The sequence below is a fragment of the Bos javanicus genome, chromosome 10, assembly GCF_032452875.1.
Source record: "Bos javanicus breed banteng chromosome 10, ARS-OSU_banteng_1.0, whole genome shotgun sequence".
In the NCBI taxonomy this organism is placed as follows: domain Eukaryota; kingdom Metazoa; phylum Chordata; class Mammalia; order Artiodactyla; family Bovidae; genus Bos; species Bos javanicus.
In genome coordinates this window covers 12,573,598-12,597,898 of record NC_083877.1, presented here as the reverse complement: position 1 = coordinate 12,597,898, position 24,301 = coordinate 12,573,598, and the positions used below count along the sequence as shown (strand labels likewise).

Here is a 24,301-nt window from a genome sequence, read left to right as displayed (position 1 = left end):
ATAACTTTGCAGGATTTTACTAAATTGTGAGTTTTATTTTAGCAACCATGTCTGTAACCCTTCCTGTCCATGTATAGACTAAGGAGATTTTATCCAAGTCTGTGGACCTCTAACTTGAGCATCCTTAATTTTCACCTCTCCTTTTGGTCTGAAGTGGATTGTCACACACTGAGAGTAGGAGTAGAACATAACATTTCACCTGAACATTTCTACAATTTGGGAGTGCATTTGTAGCATAAATTAAGTGAATGAATTCTATTACATTCATCTGTGAAGCCTTCCCTTCCCCTGTAGTCCACTGTCATTAGTGAGGTAGAGCAAAGTGAGTATTCGTGCTGGATAGAGAGGAGCTTGGGGAACAGTGCCCCAGAGAGGGGTGCCAGAATCTGAGTGGGTGAAGGAGGAGCAGCTGAGCATGGAGTGTTGGAGCCCAAGACGGTGAGGAGAGCATTCATCCATGCAAGGGTAGCATGGGGGACTCAGAGGACGAGCAGGATGAAGAGAGTGTCCATGCTGGAGGACAGACTGTTCCAAGGGGTCAGAACCTAAACAGGTTAGGTTCATGTAGACATGAGGACAGCAGAGAGTGTCAGAGTCTAAGCAAGGCAGAGTCTGAGTGTTCCCATTGGGTGGTGCCAGCAAATGAGGTATCAGAGTTTGATCTGGAAATTAGAACATGTGAGGCATAATTGATGTGGAAAAATACTGTTTCTGGTGCTAATAGAGAGTTGACAAACTTAAGAAGCCCAGAAATAACCACCCTAGTCCTTGAAATGCTTTGCTTTGCTTGCTTAGTTGCTCAGTCATGTGCGACTCTTGAGACACTATGGACTGTAGCCCACCAGGCTCCTCTGTCCGTGGGATTTTTCAGGTAAGAATACTGGAGCAGGATGCCATTTCCTCCTCCAGGGGATCTTCCCAACCCAGGGATCAAACCCGCATCTCCCTGCATTGCAGGTGGATTCTTTACCTGCTGAGCCATCAGCAAAACCCTGAAATCCTTTAAAATAGGGAAAAGGTGGATATATGCCAATATTTTCTTAGAACTCAAAATTCATTTTCTCATAGAAACACTGATATATGTGGTGACTGTCTGTAGTTCAGATGGTGCATGGCTAGAGTGTTGTGCCAGAAATATGTATTAAGTTTCTTTTTGGTGGATTGGTATTCTAACCACCATTTAGAACAAATTTTTAGAGTCTAGATTTATTGTAATAAATATATAAATGATAAATGCACTTTTGAAGTGTACAGGTTGATAAGTTTTGGCAAATATAGATTTCCCTGTAACCATGACCCCAAAACATAGAACATTTCTATCACCCCAAAAAGGATATTGTTTTTTTTGTGAAATTCATTTTTTGTAGTTTGAATAACCTATATAAATAAGACAGACTTTTAGAACCCTGCTTTTTTGTAAGCTGAGTTCTGCCTTGAAATCCTGTTTATTTGGAGATGTAACATTATAGCTCCTTGATAGTTTTGTCTTCATTGTAGCATTATACTAAGAATGTGCTTTTCAATATTTTAATTAAATTTTTAAGTTTGCCTTTTTTTGGTGCTTTTAAAGTTAAATATTAGTAGAAAGAATAAATAAATAGAAAAGGTGTACAATGAATAAAAGTATGCTTTAAAGAATTTCTCTAAATCCTTTTTTATAGGAATAATTCTGTTGGTTTTTTAAATAAAAATGTTTCTGACTAACATGCTCTTTGAATGTTTTTCCTCTGTAGTGCTTGGCTTCCTCTATGGTGCTGAGCTTCCCTTGGGAACAATGGCATATATTAATAATTGGGTAACAATTGTTCCTTGTGCCAAGTAACTGAATCATAAGGGACCAAATTAGTGACAGCGTTTGCTAATAGCCTGCTTTAGCCAATAAATTTATGAATCTACATAGGAACACTGAATTAGTTGGAAGGATCCAATTAGCAGTGCAGAAAAGAAAATCTTGTATTGTTCCCTTTGACTTCTTGCTCATTTTGTGTATCTTGCTTTCACAAGTTTGTATTTTGGCTAAAAACTCATATAATGGTATCACATGGTTTTAAAAAATTCTTACAATATTGTAAGACATACAGGATTTATAATTTTGCTAGATACTTAGGGTATCATGTTTGAAGAAGGATATTTTATTACTGAAAGTTTCTGTATTGTCTAGGATTTTTTTTTTTAACTTAAATGTATTTACTTTAATTAGAGGCTAATTACTTTACATTATTGTGTAGGATTTTCTGAAAATAGGTTACTTACTATTTAGTTGATAAAAGTTACTGTGAAGCATGATTGACTTAAAGAATATAAATTCTGAGAAGTCTCAAAAAAGGAACAACCCAATTAAGTGTATAATTATTGTGTCTAGGCAGATTGTTTCCCTAAAATGCTCTTTACCTATTCAAAGTCTGGATCCAACAAAATATCACTTACATATAGTGGATTCATATGGTACTTAAGAATTTTGATGATTACTAAGAAAGTCAAAACTGGAAAATTTACTCACTAAAACATAGTTACTTGTATTTGCTTTATTATAATTCAAGGAACTCTTATTAGAGAAAATAATAAAATGTCAAAAATCCAAAGTGGATCTTTTTCTTAGTTAAAAGTGATTTTATTTGTGATATCATAAAATATATCTTAATAGAGGTTAATTGCATTCCTAGTATTAAGCAGAACTCTCTGAAATAGTAAATAATTGTACAGTGCTGTTACTGTTTTTCATATTTTAATGGCATAGTTTCAGTGCATTAAGCATAGAAAGTCAGTGATTGCTTTTAATGGTTTTTGAATATCAATAATACTTTTAAAATAGACATTCATATGGGATTATTCCTTAGCTAAGTGACTCTGAGCTTAATTTTTTTTAAGTGAACAGATCCCCTCTGGCAGTCTGGCTATGAAAACTAAATAATATCAGATATTCATTAAGTGCTTCAGCCAATCCTTCAGCCAATCAATGACTAACATTGAACAAAAATTAGCCATATTGCTCTTTTGATCTTAGCCTATCCAAACAGAAAACATTTGATCAACTTTAAAAAACCTTGAGTGGGTAAAGCTGACTAGGACTAAGAAAAACAATATATGAGAATTATTTGTGTTTCATTTATGACTAATTTGAAAGCCATGTGTTCTTTTTCTTCATATGATTGTATTTTAAATCCTTACAATCTGTTCCTATAGGATGGAGCTTAACTGAAAGCAGTTTGTGTAACAAATAGTCTGGTAAGGTTTTTCTTGGTCTCCCAAGCATCCCTCTGCAGTGTTTTCTGAGCATATTAATGTCTTGTGAAAAAATACGAAGAGAATATGAAAATTATTTTAATTTTATCCTGCCGTGGGTGTTGGATTTCTTTTTTCTCCCAATAGAGACAGATGTCACTATGTTTTCCAAAAGACAGAAATGCCCAACTGATAAATGAAGCATTTATTACATGGTAGTTTTTGTAATGTTGAAATGGGATTTTATTAGGAGACAAGCTAAGGGAAGTTATCCCAAGGTACTGAATTTACAGAGCACAATTTTAATATTTTAGTAGACTTTACAATACTTAGAGCAGTTGTCCATGTCCATAGGTTTTTTCCTATGCAAACAAACGGACAGGTCTGACAGGGAGAAGCTGATAAATAAATAAATAAAAATTTTAAAACACCTAATGCTCACAGACAGACAGTTCTCTTATAATATTCCATTATGAAGCCCGGAGTGGTTGGTTTCCAGCTTCCTTTCCAGTGTCCTTTGGTATTGGTTGTAACCTTTTTATTGTGGTTCATCTCTTCTACTTCATTATCACTACTACTGTTATAATTACATTAACCTCTTTTCATCTACATAAAAATGTTTGCGTATCATATAGAGCTTCCATCTTCATTCTGGGGTTGCCCATGGACAGGACTAGAAAAGGTCAGTTTTCACTCCAATCCCAAAGAAAGGCAATGCCAAAGAATGTTCAAACTACCACACAGTTGCACTCATCTCACACACTAGCAGAGTAATGCTCAAAATTCTCCAAGCCAGGCTTCAACAGTATGTGAACCACGAACTTCCAGATGTTCAAGCTGGTTTTAGAAAAGGCAGAGGAACCAGAGATCAAATTGCCAACGTCTGTTGGATCATCAAAAAAGCAAGAGAGTTCCAGAAAAACATCTACTTCTGCTTTGTTGACTACGCTGAAACCTTTGACTGTGTGGATCACAACAGACTGTGGAAAATTCTTCAAGAGATGGGAATGCCAGACCACCTGACCTGCCTCCTGAGAAATCTGTATGCAGGTCAAGAAGCCACAGTTAGAACTGGACATGGAACAACAGACTTGCTCCAAATCTGGAGAAGAGTACGTCAAGGCTGTATATTGTCACCCTGTTTATTTAACTTACATGCAGAGTACATCATGTGAAATGCTGGGCTGGATGAAGCACAAGCTGGAATCAAGATTGCTGGGAGAAATATCAATAACCTCAGATACACAGATGACACCACCCTTATGGCAGAAAGCGAAGAAAACTCAAGAGCCTCTTGATGAAAGTAAAAGAGGAGAGTAAAAAAGTTGACTTAAAACTCAACATTCAGAAAACTAAGACCATATCATCCAGTCCCATCACTTCATGGCAAATAGATGGAGAAACAATGGAAACAGTGAGAGATTTTATTCTGGGGGGCTCCAAAATCACTGCAGGTGGTGACTGCAGCCATGGAATTAAAAGATGCTTGCTCCTTGGAACAAAAACTAGGACCAACATAGACAGCATGTTGAAAAGCAGAGACATTACTCTGCCAACAAAGGTCCATCTATTAAAGCTATGATTTTTTCCAGTAGTCATGTATAGATATGAGAGTTGGACTATAAAGAAAGCTGAGCGCCAAAGAATTGATGCTCTTGAACTGTGGTGTTGGAGAAGACTCTTGAGAGTCCCTTGGACTCCTAGAAGATCCAGCCAGTCCATCCTAAAGAAAATCAGTCCTGAATATTCATTGGAAGTAGTGATGCTTAACCTGAAACTCCAATACTTTGGCCATCTGATGCGAAGAACTGATCATTGGAAAAGACCCTGATGCTGGGAAAGATTGAAGGCAGGAGGAGAAGGGGATGACAGAGGACGAGATGGTTGGATGGCATCACCTACTCAATAGACATGAGTTTGAGCACGCATCAGGAGTTGGTGATGGACAGGGAGGCCTGGCATGCTGCAGTCCATGGGGTTGTAAAGAGTTGGACACAACTGAGCAACTGAACTGATCTAAACTGGTGAACATTATATCCTTCTAGGGACACCAGTGATTTCCAGTTATTATTGACATGTTCCTAATGTTGTTTTATGAAGTAACAGAAGTGTGGAAAATAAAAGGGTGGAAAAATTCTATAAGCTCAGTGCCCTAATATCCATTTTACATTTACTTTCAATGTTTTTTTTTAACATAATTGTGATTACTTCCTAATTTTTTACATAACCAGATCTTATAAACCTTTTTATATTGCTGCCAAATCTCTAAAAAGTAATTTTTTATTGTTTGCCACATTACAACAGCATAGTGTAAAAAGTCAAATGATTTTACAAGGCTTAGGTCCCATTTTTTTCCCACCCCTAGTTTCTATTCTCAGAGGCAACCACTTTCTCTCTTAGCTATTTCATCAGTCATTTACTTTAAGATTTCCAAATAATGTCTTGTTATTGCTGCTTATTGTTTTATATATTCTCCATTAAGGTTGTATCTACTACCATCACCAAAATTCTCCCATAGTTGGTCAAATGGTTTGCAATGTTGATATTTTAATTGATATTTTATCAATATACCTGTCTGAAAATTTCACTTTGTATGCAGTCACAGATAGGTCATATGTATATACTGTAATTAAATTTTCTTTTACGTATGGACTTTGTTTTCCCTAATGTTAATAATTGCTATATTTCTAATTTTGTGTGTACTATTAATTCATCTCTAAGCTCTTCTATGAAGGTAAAAAATCGAAAATCTCAGTTTTTCTAACATGTCATATAGTCTATCAGTTTGTTTTTTTTTTAATTCTTGCTGGAGCTTTCCATCTTTGTGTTTCAGTCTGAACTGCTTTCTAGACTGTCATCCTAGGATTTTCCTTCACCATCATCTTGGGAATTGTATTGACCTCTCTTCAGAGTTGGATCCCCAGCTTTCTGGCTTCAGTAACTTCCCTCTTGGTTTATTTCCTTGTTATGGTGAATCACAGATTTCAGTGGTTTAGTGAGAAAGACTCGATGGGAGTTACATGTTTTGATGCCCTGCCTGCCTGCAAATTTCATTATTCTCCCTTAATACTTGATTGCTAGTCTGGTCGGATGTAAAATCTGAAGTCATTACTACATTGTCTTCTGGCCTCAGATGTTATTGTTGAGAATAACACCTAGTCTAGTACTGTCTTTATTTCTGATCTTTTGTGCCTGATCTCTTTTTCTTTCTGGAACCATTTAAGATCCCTGATCTGAAATCACAAGGATATGCTTGGTGTCAGCCTTCATTTTCGTCTCTGAGTTGGACATATATAGGCCCTTTTAATCTATAACTTATGGCCTTCAAATTCTGGGGTATTTTCTTTCATATTTTTATTTTTTATAATTTTTTAAAGATTTATTTATTTTCTTGATCGCGTCAGGTCTTGGTTGCTACACGCGGGATCTTCTTCACCTCATGCCACATCTTTTGTCGTGGCACATGGACTCTCTAGTTGCGGTGTACAGGCTTAGTTGCTCTGAAGCGTGTGGGATCTTAGTTCCCCAGCAGGGATCGAACCCATGTCCTGTGCACTGCACAGCAGGTTCTTAACCACTGAACCACCAGGAAATTGCTGTGTTTTTTTTTTTTCCTTTTTTAGATTTACTTTCCTCCAATTTCTCTGTTCTCTTTTTCTGAAATATGTATTGTTTGTGTATTGGCCCTCCTGGCCTGATCTTCTTAATTTTCTTTTTTCTTTCTTTTTTGGTGGTTGTTTTCATCTTATTTTCTATCTCTTTGTCATATCTCCACTTTCCAGATGTCTTCAGTTTTATCTTTCAGCCTTTATAGTATACTTTTAACCTCTGTTATCATATTTATAATTTCCATAAGCTCCTTCTCATTCTCTGAATGCTCCCTTCTTATGTGTGTATGTGTTATAGCATCTTCTTGTTTCGTGGATGTAGGCTTATTCATTTTAGTTATTTTGAAGGGTTTTTTCCACTTTCATTGTCTCTCCTTCTGAGAACCTTTTAATATTTATTTTATTCTTTTTCAAGTTTTTGGGTTTTTTTGTGTGTGATCTTTAGTTGGTATTTGTTACCAAGTATGAGGCACAGAGAACTCAGTGGAGCTCTTTTTAGAAGATGAGACTTGGAGCTTCCTTAGGTATGAGATTGATGATCATAAAGGAACTCAGCTATTTCATTAGAGTCCCTGTTTGATCAGTGTCTGTAATTCTTTTAGGCTACATAGTTTCCCCAAGAGATATCTCCAGTCTTTAGTCTAGAATGCGTAAGCAGGTATTCTCAGAGCTGAGTGGGGACGGTAGCTAAGATTTTCCACTTGTTGTAACATGTAAGCTTTTACTCATTTCGCCTGTTTTATGGTATTACTCTCCTTCATCTTCCCCAGCTCTGCCTGGCATCCTCAAATGTAAGGCTTCTCTGATTCACTCAGAAAGACCCAACCCAGTTTTCTGCTGCTGGGGAGAGGTCATGGCCTAACTGTGCTGGCTTGGGCAAGGGTCTGCTGCTACTGCTGCTGCTAAGTCACTTTAGTCGTGTCCGACTCTGTGTGACCCCATAGACGGCAGCCCACCAGGCTCCCCCGTCCCTGGGATTCTCCAGGCAAGAACACTGGAGTGAGTTGCCATTTCCTTCTCCAGTGCGTGAAAGTGAAAAGTGAAAGTGAAGTCGCTCGGTCGTGTCCGACTGGGCAAGGGTCTAGGAGTTCTCAAATGCAGGCATTTAACTAATTCTCCTGATTCAACCCCACTTGCCGTCCTGTCTTCAGGGGCATCATGCTCTTCATCCCTGACCTTTCTGGTGCTCTGTAGAGCCAAATGGCTGACTTTTTGGTTTTTCTTCTCTACCCGCTCCCCAGTGCCAGACATGTGGTTTTCAGCTTTCATAGGTCTCATCAAGCTACTATGCAGCTTCTAAAATGTTTTGAACTGAGCTCTGCTGTTGACTTCTCTCCAGTTCATTTTGCCTTCATTGTTTTTTAATCTCCTTACTCTTGTTTTGGTGAGATTTCAGGAAGGATTGAAGGTAAATAGTTGTGTTTAATTTGTCTTGTCCAACCAGAGGCCTGCATAACCTTTACTCTTTTCATTTTTTTTTCTTTTAATGATTTTTTTTTTAATTTAAGGCTGTGCAGGGTCTTCGTTGCTACATGGGCTTTTCTCTAGTTGCAGCGAGCAGTCTACTCTCCACTTGTGATGCATGGGCTTCTCGTGGTGGTGGCTCCCCTTGTTGCGGAGCACAGACTCTAAGGTGTGCGGGTTCAGGAGTTGCGGCTCCTGGACCCTAGAGCACAGGCTCAGTAGTTGTGGCATACGGGCTTAGCTGCTCCTAGGCATGTGGGATCTTCCCAAACCAGGGAGGGAATTCTTTACCACTGAGCCACCAGGGAAGCCCTCAGGCATATTTTCAATTCTAGTGTTCCACACTCGTTCGTATCTGGTGAGAGAGGCCAGGATCAAGAAGCCTGGGAACTGGGAGTCATCAGCCACAGTTCTGGCTTTGCCATCAAAAGCTCTGGGGCCTCTGTCAAGCACCTCAGCTTTCTTGGGACTATTTCCTTCCCTCGGTCGTGTCTGACTCTTTGTGACCCCATGGACAGTAGCCCGCCAGGCTCCTCTGTCCATGGGATTTCCCAGGCAAAACTATTGGAGTGGGTTGCCATTTCCTTCTCCATACTCTTTCATTTTTAGTGACTGTATATATCATCTATGTATCATACTTTATTTATTTACTTATTTTTTGTCGTGTAGGTGACTTCCAGTTTATTGTTATTGTATGTGTATGTATGTGCGCTCAGTCGTGTCTCTTTGCAACCCCATGGACTATATATAGCCTCCAGGCTCCTTTGTCCGTGGGATTCTCCAGGCAAGAATACTGGAGTGGGTTGTCATTTCCTCCTCCCAGGGATCTTCCCAACCCAGGGACCAAACCCACGTCTCTTACGTCTCCTGCATTGGCAGGCAGGTTCTTTACCACTAGCATCACCTGGGAAGCCCAAGAACTGAAAGTGTTAGTTGCTCAGTTGTATCCCACTCTTTGCAACCTCATGGTCTGTCCATGGAATTCTCCATGGCAAGAATACTGGAGTGGGTTGCCATTCCCTTTCCAGGGGATCTCTGACCCAGGGATCAAACCCACGTCTCCTGCATTGCAGGTGGATTACTTACCATCTGAGCTACCAGGGAAGCTTATTGCAGTCCTGCAAAAAAAAAAAAAAATTTCATACTGATAATTTTTTCTATTAGGTTTTTTCCTTAGAATAGGGAGGAAAGGAATTCCCTGGCAGTCCAGTGGTTAAGGGTCCATACTCCTACTGCAGAGGATACAGGTTTGATCCATGGCACAATGCAGCACAGCCCAAGGGGAAAAAAGGATATGGTGGATGTGTTTAAACATAGCTTGCTTTCTAAAAAAGATTGTATCAATTTTGAGTACTAGCTGAGTTTGTGATTACCCAATTTACTATATTTATTATATCATTGCTTGTTTCACTGTATAAAAGTTTTGAAAGGCTAAAAACAAAGGTACCTTCTTTTATAATATACTGATTAATTTTTAAATCCTTGGACAGAATTGAAATAAGTGCTTATCCTAAAAGTAGTATAGTCTTCCTTGTTTACATTTTTATTCTGAACATTTGTTGCTTTTGTAATTTTTATAAAGCAAGTAAAAATAATACATATTCATTATTTTAATTGGAAGACAAATAACAATATAAAGAAGAAAATTATTGCCAGTAATAACACCACCCAGAGGTACCATTTTGATAACTGTGTGTGTGCATCTGTGTGTGTGTGGGAAAGTGTGCACACACAGAAATATATCTGTATAACAGATATAGGCACAGTCTTAAAAAAGTTAGAATCATACTCCCTGTGTGTGTGGTATGTATATATAGATACACATATATATTATTTAGTAGTTTTTTTTATTTTGTGAACATTTTCTCCTGTCATTAATTCTGAAACATGCCTTAATTATTGTCTAGTTCACTATATGGATATACCATTAAAAACATTCTTTAATACCAGAGATTACAGCAGGTAATGCTGTGAAATTATAATCAACAATTTATATAAGACGACTCTGAATGTATCACCTCTTTTTAAAGGTTAGGAAAATGGTAAAAGCTGTTTCTGTCCTGTTCTGGTCTACTCTTCTGTAAATCCTTACTTTAAGATTTAACTTGTTAATAAGACTTACTCTCCATTTATTCCTGTTATGTGACATTAATTCTGTCTAACCTGATAAAATTCTGTGCATTCTATTTTGTCATACGTATGACATCTGGTTTAAATTAATGTGAATATTGTGCTGTTTAGTTTATGAGTTCCTTTTGGGAAGTTTAGACTCTATGAAGTTTTTATTTTTATAAATATTACCATACCATAAAGTATCTTGAGGTAACAGACAACTAAAATGCTTTAAATATTGATGTGACTAGAACTTAACACAAATGTGCTTCTACATATACTGGAAGAACATAGGGAAGTTTATTTTACTTAGTCAAAATCAAAGACAGACCCAGTATTCTCAACATACACACACATGCATGCATGCATGCATGCACATTTAAATATTATTATTTGTTAATATAATAACATTTTAAGGTTCTATTTCTTGAGTAAATTTTCACTATTCAAAATGCAAAACAACATTAAAAGGTAATATATTGGGAAATCTGGGTCCTATTCCATTCTAGTACATTCCCTTCATTTCCTCTTAGCCATATAGATAATTACTTTCTTAAAAAAGTATTTTTGAGTATTTCTTTATGTGAGTACAAGCGAAAACTAAATATGTTGTTATTGTCACTTAATTATCTCAGAGAACTTTCTATAGTAATACACAGAGAACTTGCTCATTCTTTTTTTAAATAGCTTCTTAGTATCTAGTTGTGTAAATGGTTTATTTAACCATTCTCTATAGATGAACACTTGTCTAGTCAATGTATCTTTTTAATATATATATTTTTAACTCCTTCAGGTGGATATGGACAAGAGTGGTGAAGTGCGACTTATAGAATTGGATGAATCTTTCAAAAGTGAACATACTGTTTTTGTAACACCTCCTGAGATCCCCCATCTACCCAATGGTGAAGAACCCCCTTTACAGTACAGGTATTCAAGAGGCAGAATGTTTGAGATTGAAAGAGAGAAGCAATCCATCATCTGTGACGTAGCTTTCTAAGGACTGTGGTATTTTCAAAAATCCAAACTTTACAGATCCCTAATTTTTAGGTGGTAAGCAAGCTTATCCCACATCCATTACTAAGTTTTGAGGTATAAAAAGAAAAAATATATAATTTTGCATGATATAGACTTAGGAACTCTCTATATCTCCATAAGTATATGTTCTCATAAATTTTAAGTTAGGACCCTCCAAAATGTAGCACATTTATTATAGAATTTTGATTTTTGTTTCTAAGATTGGTTTACTCACTTTCATCCCCTCCCCAACACATACTGATTAATGTAACCTTGGTTTACAAAAGGATTATCAGCTATACTTCAATTAAAAAAAAATATTGATCTAATTTAGAGTTGATATTTGTGACTTTGAGTTTTATGATTTAATTTTTTTAGGCTTTTAATTTTTCCATGAGTTTTAAAGTCAAGGAAATTCAAAACTGTTGGAATTAGTCGTCGTTAATTTAAGAAGTTTGTTCAGACACTGCTAAGTGCTTGGTATATAGACTTGAATGATCGTCTAGTGGGAAAGAGAAAAGCTCTGAGCACAGTGATAGGGTTATGATAGAGGTGGATTTATCATAGTCTATCTAGATATGTATTTTATATATATACACACACACAGATATATACATAACATTTATATATCTATGTTATATATATAACATATCTAATATACCATTAAAATGGCAATTCCATCCAGATTTTAAATGATTTTTAAAATTTTCCATAATAATTTCTTATTTTAAAGATTCTAAAACCATTTTATACCTATAATTAAATCATAGTGTGTTTTCATTGAAAAGAAATCTTTCAGGACATCCTCATTTATCACTGGGATTAAATTCTTCCTTTTACAAGTGGTGTAACTGATGTTTTGAATATTGATGAATTCATAAGCTACCTGATTCCTACCCTTCATTTTTATCTATTGCTGATGTTGCTCATATAATTTTTTAAAAGTCTGCCTTTTCTCAAAGACATTTAAAATATTTCTGATAGTTTCTCTTTCTTTTTCTTTCTAAATGAGATCTCATTTCTTTTTTCTGTTTTGTACGTTATACTTCTAAGAGACATCTTTTGGTATATTTCATTAATATAGTTTTGTTTTTCTTTTTATTTTTGTAGTTTGGTTTTAATTATTTAATTTAAAATTTGCCTTTAGATTTAGTCCTTTAAAAGGAATACTACTTATTTTTAAAAGTTCTCATTTTTTAAAAGAGCCTGTCATTTTTTTTCCTTGAGACTACTAATATGATTTTGGTGTAATCATACCCATCATTGGAAATAAACTTAAATGTCTTTAATGGGCACAGTGGATCTTGTTAGTAAGAGGTAGTAATTCTTATATATCCTTACATAGTCTGTCTAAAATGATAAGACAGTAAGTTTCCATAAGATGTACTGTGTGTCTTATTATCACACCATATACATACAGTGAACTTTTTTAAGGGACATGATTTTACTGAACTTTGCTATTTTATTCCTACTTAATATTCAGTCATTACTAATAGCTTCTTGTTCTGTTGGGTTTGCCTATAATAACATATAATAGATACAGTTTATCTTTTATTATAGTGAGTTTTTTTCTTAGGTAATTAAAACTCTTTATATGCCTTTAAGAATAATCTAAAGTAGGATAGGTTTGCTCCTCAGAGGCTTCTTCTGTTGTTCTTAGCATTGCTTTTACCCAGCTGCTGCTACCTTTTTTTCCATTTGTTAGTATTTGTTTGTTTGTGCTGGGCCCCAGCTGTAGCACGTAGTATCTGTAGTTTCAGCATGTGGGATCTTGCTCTCCAATCCAGGATCAAACCTGGGCCCACTGTATTGAGAACGTGGAGTCCCAGTCACTGGACCACCAGGGAGGTCCCTGCTGCTCCCTTTTAAATGCCCAGACACACTACGCCAGCACCCAGATTAGGTCCACCTCCTCACAGTCACCCAGTCTAATCTTTTCTTCCTATTCTCCAACTTCTTCAATTTTCTTTCTCATAAATGAGGCCCTGAATCTACTTCGCTAACCTGATAAATCCTTTCATAATAATGTGAGAGCTTGTCCTGGTTGACTTATATTATTTGCGTTTTTTAAGAGGAAAGTTCTATAGTAATATGTTAATCCAAGCAATGATATTAATAACTCTCCTGTCTGAAAAAGTATCGATTTGGTGGGCCTTTTACCCATTCTCATATTATCTCATATGTTTGCTGTTTATCTGCATGAATACTCGTAAAATTTGTTTGAGTTACTTTGGAGTTTGATGTCAAGTTTAGCAAAATTTAAATGTGTTTCACTTTTTTCTCTCCAAAATATATCCTTGAATATGTATTTGGCTATTACATTTTTAGCTATTATAGTAAGAAAAGCATCACTAGTATGAATATTTGTTGATTATATATCAAACCCTTATGGAGGAAGACTGTTAAAATAAGTTAAAATGAGTTAAGAAGTTATTGGTCATAATTTGTTTAGCTTGTAACCAGGATGATCATCTATATGTGCTTGAGTTTTTCTTTTCTTTTCAAAAACAGCTATAATGGATTTCCAGTTCTTAGGAACAATTTATTTGAGAGACCTGAAGGATTTCTGCAAACACGAAAGAGCAAATTGCCTTCAAAATCAAGTAGTCCTAGTAGCCCTTCTCCCATGTTCAGAAGAACGAAACAGGTGCTTTGATGATTTTGTATTCTTGACGTAATCACGCAGTAGAACAAAAATGAATATGACACTCTTCCTCCCGTATAGTACTACCCCACATTATGCTCCCTGAAGCATTGTGAAGAAAATGTAGAATAATCTGACTTCAAAAAATTAACCAGTTCTCTTGTCCTCGAACTTTATTTTACATATTGTATAATACAGATTAAAGCAGAGGCTTGAATATTTATTAATTATAGGCAGATGTTAGGGAAACATTATAAAAGCATGTGAGTTACACTTGTTCAGCCTTCAGTTAAATAAGGATATTTTAAGTATGTAAGTTTATTAATAAGATCCTTGCATTTTTTTCCAGGAAATTAAATCAGCCCATAAAATTGCCAAGAGATATTCTTCCATTCCTCAGATGTGGTCTAGGTGTCTACTGCGTCACTGTTATGGACTCTGGTTTATTTGTCTCCCAGCTTATGTGAAAGTATGCCATTCAAAAGTCAGGGCTCTGAAAACAGCATATGATGTACTCAAAAAAATGCAGTCAAAGAAGATGGATCCACCTGATGAGGTAACAATTATCCTTATTATTTTGTTCAAGATTTATGTACATAGATATTTTGCTGCTGTACACTCAAAACGGCTGTGTTCCAGGTGTGCTACCGCATTCTCATGCAGCTCTGCGGACAGTATGATCAGCCAGTGCTTGCAGTTCGAGTGCTTTTTGAAATGCAGAAAGCTGGTATTGACCCAAATGCTATTACTTATGGCTATTATAATAAGGTAAGTACTTTGACTTAAATATAACTTTTGTCATTTTACAACCTTAGTTTAATGGCAGAAATAAATGATGCCGGGGTTTTGTGGTATTTATTTTAGAGTATCTAAAATATACTTTGCAAATTGAAAATAAGATTTTTTGTTCTATTTTGGGTTGTACAGTGTGTTTATTCTTTAGATTAACTCTAGAGCTAATGAATGTTCATTTATAAAAATTATTTTACTAATTATTTTATTTTGTTGACTGAATAGGCTGTTTTGGAAAGTACTTGGCCTTCAAGGAGTCGTAGTGGATATTTTCTTTGGACAAAAGTGAGAAATGTTGTTTTAGGAGTAGCACAGTTCAAAAGAGCTTTAAAGAAGCATGCAAATTTATCTCAAACAGCTCTGTCAGGTAATTACAGGTTTTTAAGGGATGTATATGTTGTACTTTTTCTTTAAAATTAATTGACTAGTTATAATGTACACTATTTGGAAATTTCAGTGTTTCAAAATAATGTTTTCTGGTTTTTATTGTCATTAAGCAAATGCTAATATTACTCTTACCATTTAAAAAGTACCAAATTTTACTGTTTTTTCTTGTAACTGTTATCAACCTTTGGTGGTCTTGTTTTAGTGTTCGTTAGTATTCATGATAGGCTTCTTTGCTGTAGTTGTATTTTGCTAATTATGAGACAGTCTTCATGATCAGTATTAGTAGATTGGTAGCTTGAACAACAAACTAATATGTATTTTTGGTTATCTCCCTGAGTAGTAAAGTGCTGTCAAATTGTGCTCTTAAGCAGATGGCAGTGACCTGGACGCTGTTAGCCATGGCAGCATGGATAGTGGCCATGGGACGCACGCTGTGGAGCAGGCGCCGTGTAATACAGGTTCAATCAAAGCGTATGCTTCCGATGATAGATCTAGTACAGGTTTGTGTGTGCTTATGTATACATTTATTGCAATCCATTTTAAGAACTAAGTTTGCTATCCTGTCTTTTTTAGATTTTAATTTTCAATGGTATATTTAATTGTCTTTTTAAAGTTTATATGGTAGGCATTTGACAGTATATTTAATAACTATGCAATTTTATGCATTCTCTACTTGAGTCAAAACGAAAGGTTAAGAGAGTTTATTTGAGTTTTTAGCCCATGATAATCCAATTAACTCTGAATAGCACAGAGGTCTCTTTATCATATCCTATTCTTAGGATAAGTTCTTTGTATTAGGAGCATGTTATGAGAGTTTTTTTTTATGTTATTAGGGTTTGAAAGAAAGAAACTTATATCCCTAATCTGAGTTAATAGTACCATATCAGCTTCAGTTTCCAGGATTCAACAGTGTTCTGTGTTTCATGCAAGATATTATCATTGGGGGAAGCTGGGTAAAGGGTTCAGAAGAACTCTTCCTACTGTATTATTTTTGCAACTTCTTGTGAGTTTTAATCTATATTAAAAATCACAATAAAAAATTTAAACATATTTAAAACTTACAGCATTCTAGCACTGAAGATAGCATTACTTTCATTAAAAGATTTGTATGTAAGCTTCCTGTAAGTGTTATGAAAACTAACACACATAAAAAATATATTATTTGAATAATTCTGCCCTTTTCATTTGTACATTATAAAAAATTAGACATGATTTTTGAATATAGTGTAAGAGCTTCATATTAATAAGCAGAAACTTTAAACTTAAAAATCCAAGCATTAATAATAAAACATGAAGACTTATGGCTCTGCAAATTTTAACATTATTTTGGTTTATCTCTTTTTACGTGTACTTTTGAGAGTAATAAATATAAGCTGTGTACATTGAAATGTCATTTTCGTAGTTCTTCCTTGGCTGGCTTTGTTTCTTGTTCATGCGATTGTGAATTTAATCAGAGTTGTAGTAGTCATCCTCAGGCATTAGCTCTTAAAAATGAAGAGCTCCGTCTTTTAACTAATGGCCTTTAAAAAGGATATCTGCAGTGAAGAATCTAATGAAACCTTGGATTTTATCAAGATTATATTTATATTTTTTAATTTGTTGTTTCTTTGGAAATAGAGCTGAAACTTTGATTAGAAAAAAATACAAACTCAAAATTATAAAAAAGATATTAAGGTAAACACCTAATGATAATACAGTTTCTTTAAGCAGTTCTTTGCAAGTTTATAAAATCATTTTATGTGTGGCCTCTCATATAACAGCCTTTTACATTATACCTCTGGGAACTTGAGAGTCAAAGAGAAAGGTTAAGTGGTTTACTTAAAATCATGTCTCCTAAGATCAAGAACTAGGATTCAAAACCTTATGTTTTGATGCCAGTCTAGTGAGAACAATTTGCTGAAAGTTATAGAGTGCCTCTTTAATAGAAGTGTATTAGAAGTTTTCTTATATTGTTGCAACATTTGCTTAATAAATGTAACACTAGATTTTTTCCTCATTCCCATGTATTTGCACTCATGTGCAGTTCAGTAATTTTTCAGTTGAATTTTCAGAGAACTAATTATGTATCAACAAGTTTAAACAGGCCCATTTTTTGGTAAGCTCTTTTAGACATTTGGCTTCAGTGATCTGTGTGTGGGTGTTCTATTAAGAGTTCTCTACAGATTTTTCTTCTCCACTGCTTAGTTGGATCTCAGACCTTCACCTAGAAAGGTCATGGACTTGAATAAAGAATGTTTGGTTTGTCTGTGTCTTTTGGAGCCCAGATAGTAGTGTAAACACACATAGTTACTTTTGACTACAATGTGGAGACAAAAATAAATGTGATCAGTTTGTGATCATTCCTTTCTTACATTAATAGAGATGAGGAAGAGCTAACAAAATAATGCTTTCAATTGGAAGTTATCCAGAAAACTTTCTATGAGTAAACCTAAATACCAATGTGTATTTTCTAATCCAGTTTCTCTTATTAAAGAATTTTATGATAAACAACATAGGGTTTTTTCCTTTTCCAGGTGGCCAGTCTGACCTTGGATATAATTCGTTATCTAAGGATGAAGTTAGAAGAGGGGATACATCCACTGAGGACATTCAAGAAGAAAAAGATAAGAAAGGGAGTGATTCTAGTTCCTGTAGGTTCTAAGTTGATATGGTATAAAATTGTGAGATTACATTAATAGAAAATTCAAGTCACTTTGTGTCAAAGTACTAATTTTGTTTTTTACTTTCCCATGGAAACTCCTCTTTCCTCACATTATAAGCCCTCTCCACCACCTAACATTCCAGCATGTAAATGCCTTATGTGTGAAGTGTGTGGTCTCAGTGGCAAAACACTCTCTAATCAAATACTATTCTTATAGTAGAAATACATATTTCTTCAAACAGTGGCTTTTTCCTGGGGCTTAATATTTTTACTTAATGCTTTTATTAATGGACTGTGATTTATATTTTTCTCACTTACGTCTCCCCATAAAAAGCAGTGTTTAGTAACTAAAGAATAAATAGAAAAGGCATGCATTGTATGTGTGGACCTCATGCATGACCAGTATTTAGCTGTTTGATACACACCTTGATGACTCAAATGACATCACTTATTTCTGATTGACAAATAGATACAGAGGTCTTCAATATTTTCTTACCACTTTTTTTTGGGTGGAACTATTTAAAACTAAAAGCCACTTCTCCTTATGGCTCCATTGATGTGTATGCTATGCTATGCTAAGTCACTTCAGTCGTGTCCGACTCCGTGCGACCCCATAGACGGCAGCCCACCAGGCTCCCCTGTTCCTGGGATTCTCCAGGCAAGAACACTGGAGTGGGTTGCCATTTCCTTCTCCAATGCATGAAAGTGAAAAGTGAAAGTGAAGTTGCTCAGTCGTGTCCGACTCCTAGCGACCCCATGGATTGCAGCCTACCAGGCTCCTCCGTCCATGGGATTTTCCAAGCAAGAGTACTGGAGTGGGGTGCCATTGCCTTCTCCGATTGATGCATATAGATTACATCTAAACAAATTGCATTTTAATCTTTACAGTGTCAGAGTGCGAGAGTGCAAAGGGAAGTGCCGACTGTCTTCCTAAGCTCGGTTATCAAAGTTCTTCCAGTATAGTTCGCCTCAATGGTACAAGTAACAGTGCTGATAAAATATCAGGAGAAAGCACAGGTAAGTTGAATAGTATCCTCCTGTTATGTACAGAATAACTTGTGTCTGTATTTCTAGTGACTTTTTTTAAAATTCTTTTTTGACAGAGTATTTTATTTTATTTTTATTTTTTTTCATTTGTTTTTATTCTTTTTTTTTTTTAATTCTTCCAATTTTATTTTATTTTTAAACTTTACAATATTGTATTAGTTTTGCCAAATATCGAAATGAATCCACCACAGGTATACCTGTGTTCCCCATCCTGAACCCTCCTCCCTCCTCCCTCCCCATACCCTTCCTCTGGGTCGTCCCAGTGCACCAGCCCCAAGCATCCAGTATCGTGCATCGAACCTGGACTGGCGACTCGTTTCATACATGATATTATACATGTTTCAATGCCATTCTCCCAAATCTCCCCACCTTCTCCCTCCCCCACAAGTCCATAAGACTGATCTATACATCAGTGTCTCTTTTGCTGTCTCGTACACAGGGTTATTGTTACCATCTTTCTAAATTCCATATATATGCATTAGTATACTGTATTGATGTTTTCTTTCTGTACTTCACTCTGTATAATAGGCTCCAGTTTCATCCACCTCATTAGAACTAATTCAAATGTATTCTTTTTAATGGCTGAGTCATACTCCATTGTGTATATGTACCACAGCTTTCTTATCCATTCATCTGCTGATGGGCATCTAGGTTGCTTCCATGTCCTGGCTATTATAAACAGTGCTGCGATGAACATTGGGGTACACGTGTCTCTTTCCTTCTGGTTTCCTCAGTGTATGCCCAGCAGTGGGATTGCTGGATCATAAGGCAGTTCTATTTCAGTTTTTTAAGGAATCTCCACACTGTTCTCCATAGTGGCTGTACTAGTTTGCATTCCCACCAATAGTGTAAGAGGCTTCCCTTTTCTCCACACCCTCTCCAGCATTTATTGCTTATAGACTTTTGGATCACAGCCATTCTGACTGGTGTGAAATGGTACCTCATAGTGGTTTTGATTTGCATTTCTCTGATAATGAGTGATGTTGAGCATCTTTTCATGTGTTTGTTAGCCATCTGTATGTCTTCTTTGGAGAAATGTCTATTTAGTTCTTTGGCCCATTTTTTGATTGGGTCATTTATTTTTCTGGAGTTGAGCTGTAGGAGTTGCTTGTATATTTTTGAGATTAGTTGTTTGTCAGTTGCTTCATTTGCTATTATTTTCTCCCATTCTGAAGGCTGTCTTTTCACCTTGCTAATAGTTTCCTTTGTTGTTCAGAAGCTTTTAAGTTTAATTAGGTCCCATTTGTTTATTTTTGCTTTTATTTCAATATTCTGGGAGGTGGGTCATAGAGGATCCTGCTGTGATGTATGTCGGAGAGTGTTTTGCCTATGTTCTCCTCTAGGAGTTTTATAGTTTCTGGTCTTACGTTGAGATCTTTAATCCATTTTGAATTTATTTTTGTGTATGGTGTTAGAAAGTGTTCTAGTTTCATTCTTTTACAAGTAGTTGACCAGTTTTCCCAGCACCACTTGTTAAAGAGATTGTCTTTAATCCATTGTATATTCTTGCCTCCTTTGTCAAAGATAAGGTGTCCATATGTGCGTGGATTTATCTCTGGGCTTTCTATTTTGTTCCATTGATCAATATTTCTGTCTTTGTGCCAGTACCATACTGTCTTGATAACTGTGGCTTTGTAGTAGAGCCTGAAGTCAGGTAGGTTGATTCCTCCAGTTCCATTCTTCTTTCTCAAGATCGCTTTGGCTATTCGAGGTTTTTTGTATTTCCATACAAATTGTGAAATTATTTGTTCTAGCTCTGTGAAGAATACTGTTGGTAGCTTGATAGGGATTGCATTGAATCTATAAATTGCTTTGGGTAGTATACTCATTTTCACTATATTGATTCTTCCAATCCATGAACATGGTATATTTCTCCATCTATTAGTGTCCTCTTTGATTTCTTTCACCAGTGTTTTATAGTTTTCTATATATAGGTCTTTAGTTTCTTTAGGTAGATATATTCCTAAGTATTTTATTCTTTCCGTTGCAATGGTGAATGGAATTGTTTCCTTAATTTCTCTTTCTGTTTTCTCATTATTAGTGTATAGGAATGCAAGGGATTTCTGTGTGTTGATTTTATATCCTGCAACTTTACTATAGTCATTGATTAGTTCTAGTAATTTTCTGGTGGAGTCTTTAGGGTTTTCTATGTAGAGGATCATGTCATCTGCAAATAGTGAGAGTTTTACTTCTTCTTTTCCAATTTGGATTCCTTTTATTTCTTTTTCTGCTCTGATTGCTGTGGCCAAAACTTCCAAAACTATGTTGAATAGTAATGGTGAAAGTGGGCACCCTTGTCTTGTTCCTGACTTTAGAGGAAATGCTTTCAATTTTTCACCATTGAGGATAATGTTTGCTGTGGGTTTGTCATATATAGCTTTTATTATGTTGAGGTATGTTCCTTCTATTCCTGCTTTCTGGAGAGTTTTTATCATAAATGGATGTTGAATTTTGTCAAAGGCTTTCTCTGCATCTATTGAGATAATCATATGGTTTTTATTTTTCAATTTGTTAATGTGGTGTATTACATTGATTGATTTGCGGATATTGAAGAATCCTTGCATCCCTGGGATAAAGCCCACTTGGTCATGGTGTATGATCTTTTTAATGTGTTGTTGGATTCTGATTGCTAGAATTTTGTTAAGGATTTTTGCATCTATGTTCATCAGTGATATTGGCCTGTAGTTTTCTTTTTTTGTGGGATCTTTGTCAGGTTTTGGTATTAGGGTGATGGTGGCCTCATAGAATGAGTTTGGAAGTTTACCTTCCTCTGCAATTTTCTGGAAGAGTTTGAGCAGGATAGGTGTTAGCTCTTCTCTAAATTTTTGGTAGAATTCAGCTGTGAAGCCGTCTGGACCTGGGCTTTTGTTTGCTGGAAGATTTTTGATTACAGTTTCAATTTCCATGCTTGTGATGGGTCTGTTAAGATTTTCTATTTCTTCCTGGTCCAGTTTTGGAAAGTTGTACTTTTCTAAGAATTTGTCCATTTCTTCCACGTTGTCCATTTTATTGGCATATAATTGTTGATAGTAGTCTCTTATGATCCTTTGTATTTCTGTGTTGTCTGTTGTGATCTCTCCATTTTCATTTCTAATTTTGTTGATTTGATTTTTCTCCCTTTGTTTCTTGATGAGTCTGGCTAATGGTTTGTCAATTTTATTTATCCTTTCAAAGAACCAGCTTTTGGTTTTGTTGATTTTTGCTATGGTCTCTTTTGTTTCTTTTGCATTTATTTCTGCTCTAATTTTTAAGATTTCTTTCCTTCTACTAACCCTGGGGTTCTTCATTTCTTCCTTTTCTAGTTGCTTTAGGTGTAGAGTTAGGTTATTTATTTGACTTTTTTCTTGTTTCTTGAGGTGTGCCTGTATTGCTATGAACTTTCCCCTTAGGACTGCTTTTACCGTGTCCCACAGGTTTTGGGTTGTTGTGTTTTCATTTTCATTCGTTTCTATGCAAATTTTGATTTCTTTTTTGATTTCTTCTGTGATTTGTTGGTTATTCAGCAGCGTGTTGTTCAGCCTCCATATGTTGGAATTTTTAATAGTTTTTCTCCTGTAATTGAGATCTAATCTTACTGCATTGTGGTCAGAAAAAATGCTTGGAATGATTTCTATTTTTTTGAATTTACCAAGGCTAGCTTTATGGCCCAGGATGTGATCTATCCTGGAGAAGGTTCCATGTGCGCTTGAGAAAAAGGTGAAATTCATTGTTTTGGGATGAAATGACCTATAGATATCAATTAGGTCTAACTGGTCTATTGTATCGTTTAAAGTTTGTGTTTCCTTGTTATAAATTCTATTTTATTTTTAAACTTTACAATATTGTATTAGTTTTGCCAAATATCGAAATGAATCCACCACAGGTATACCTGTGTTCCCCATCCTGAACCCTCCTCCCTCCTCCCTCCCCATACCCTTCCTCTGGGTCGTCCCAGTGCACCAGCCCCAAGCATCCAGTATCGTGCATCGAACCTGGACTGGCGACTCGTTTCATACATGATATTATACATGTTTCAATGCCATTCTCCCAAATCTCCCCACCTTCTCCCTCCCCCACAGAGTCCATAAGACTGATCTATACATCAGTGTCTCTTTTGCTGTCTCGTACACAGGGTTATTGTTACCATCTTTCTAAATTCCATATATATGCATTAGTACTGTATTGGTGTTTTTCTTTCTGGCTTACTTCACTCTGTATAATAGGCTCCAGTTTCATCCACCTCATTAGAACTAATTCAAATGTATTCTTTTTAATGGCTGAGTCATACTCCATTGTGTATATGTACCACAGCTTTCTTATCCATTCATCTGCTGATGGGCATCTAGGTTGCTTCCATGTCCTGGCTATTATAAACAGTGCTGCGATGAACATTGGGGTACACGTGTCTCTTTCCCTTCTGGTTTCCTCAGTGTGTATGCCCAGCAGTGGGATTGCTGGATCATAAGGCAGTTCTATTTCCAGTTTTTTAAGGAATCTCCACACTGTTCTCCATAGTGGCTGTACTAGTTTGCATTCCCACCAATAGTGTAAGAGGCTTCCCTTTTCTCCACACCCTCTCCAGCATTTATTGCTTATAGACTTTTGGATCACAGCCATTCTGACTGGTGTGAAATGGTACCTCATAGTGGTTTTGATTTGCATTTCTCTGATAATGAGTGATGTTGAGCATCTTTTCATGTGTTTGTTAGCCATCTGTATGTCTTCTTTGGAGAAATGTCTATTTAGTTCTTTGGCCCATTTTTTGATTGGGTCATTTATTTTTCTGGAGTTGAGCTGTAGGAGTTGCTTGTATATTTTTGAGATTAGTTGTTTGTCAGTTGCTTCATTTGCTATTATTTTCTCCCATTCTGAAGGCTGTCTTTTCACCTTGCTAATAGTTTTCCTTTGTTGTTCAGAAGCTTTTAAGTTTAATTAGGTCCCATTTGTTTATTTTTGCTTTTATTTCCAATATTCTGGGAGGTGGGTCATAGAGGATCCTGCTGTGATGTATGTCGGAGAGTGTTTTGCCTATGTTCTCCTCTAGGAGTTTTATAGTTTCTGGTCTTACGTTGAGATCTTTAATCCATTTTGAATTTATTTTTGTGTATGGTGTTAGAAAGTGTTCTAGTTTCATTCTTTTACAAGTAGTTGACCAGTTTTCCCAGCACCACTTGTTAAAGAGATTGTCTTTAATCCATTGTATATTCTTGCCTCCTTTGTCAAAGATAAGGTGTCCATATGTGCGTGGATTTATCTCTGGGCTTTCTATTTTGTTCCATTGATCAATATTTCTGTCTTTGTGCCAGTACCATACTGTCTTGATAACTGTGGCTTTGTAATAGAGCCTGAAGTCAGGTAGGTTGATTCCTCCAGTTCCATTCTTCTTTCTCA

At 35.9% G+C, this 24,301-nt stretch overlaps 1 protein-coding gene across 1 annotated transcript in view; it reads left to right on the top strand.

Annotated features, from left to right (window-relative positions):
• The window catches only part of DENND4A (DENN domain containing 4A), a 125,780-nt gene that overhangs the window by 70,702 nt on the left and 30,777 nt on the right, over window positions 1-24,301 (top strand). The window contains exons 15-22 of the mRNA XM_061430118.1: window positions 11,200-11,333; window positions 13,932-14,067; window positions 14,414-14,620; window positions 14,704-14,832; window positions 15,082-15,223; window positions 15,615-15,743; window positions 17,757-17,873; window positions 18,773-18,901. Of these exons, the coding sequence (XP_061286102.1) occupies window positions 11,200-11,333; window positions 13,932-14,067; window positions 14,414-14,620; window positions 14,704-14,832; window positions 15,082-15,223; window positions 15,615-15,743; window positions 17,757-17,873; window positions 18,773-18,901 (1,123 nt within the window). The remainder of the gene's footprint in view (window positions 1-11,199; window positions 11,334-13,931; window positions 14,068-14,413; window positions 14,621-14,703; window positions 14,833-15,081; window positions 15,224-15,614; window positions 15,744-17,756; window positions 17,874-18,772; window positions 18,902-24,301) is intronic.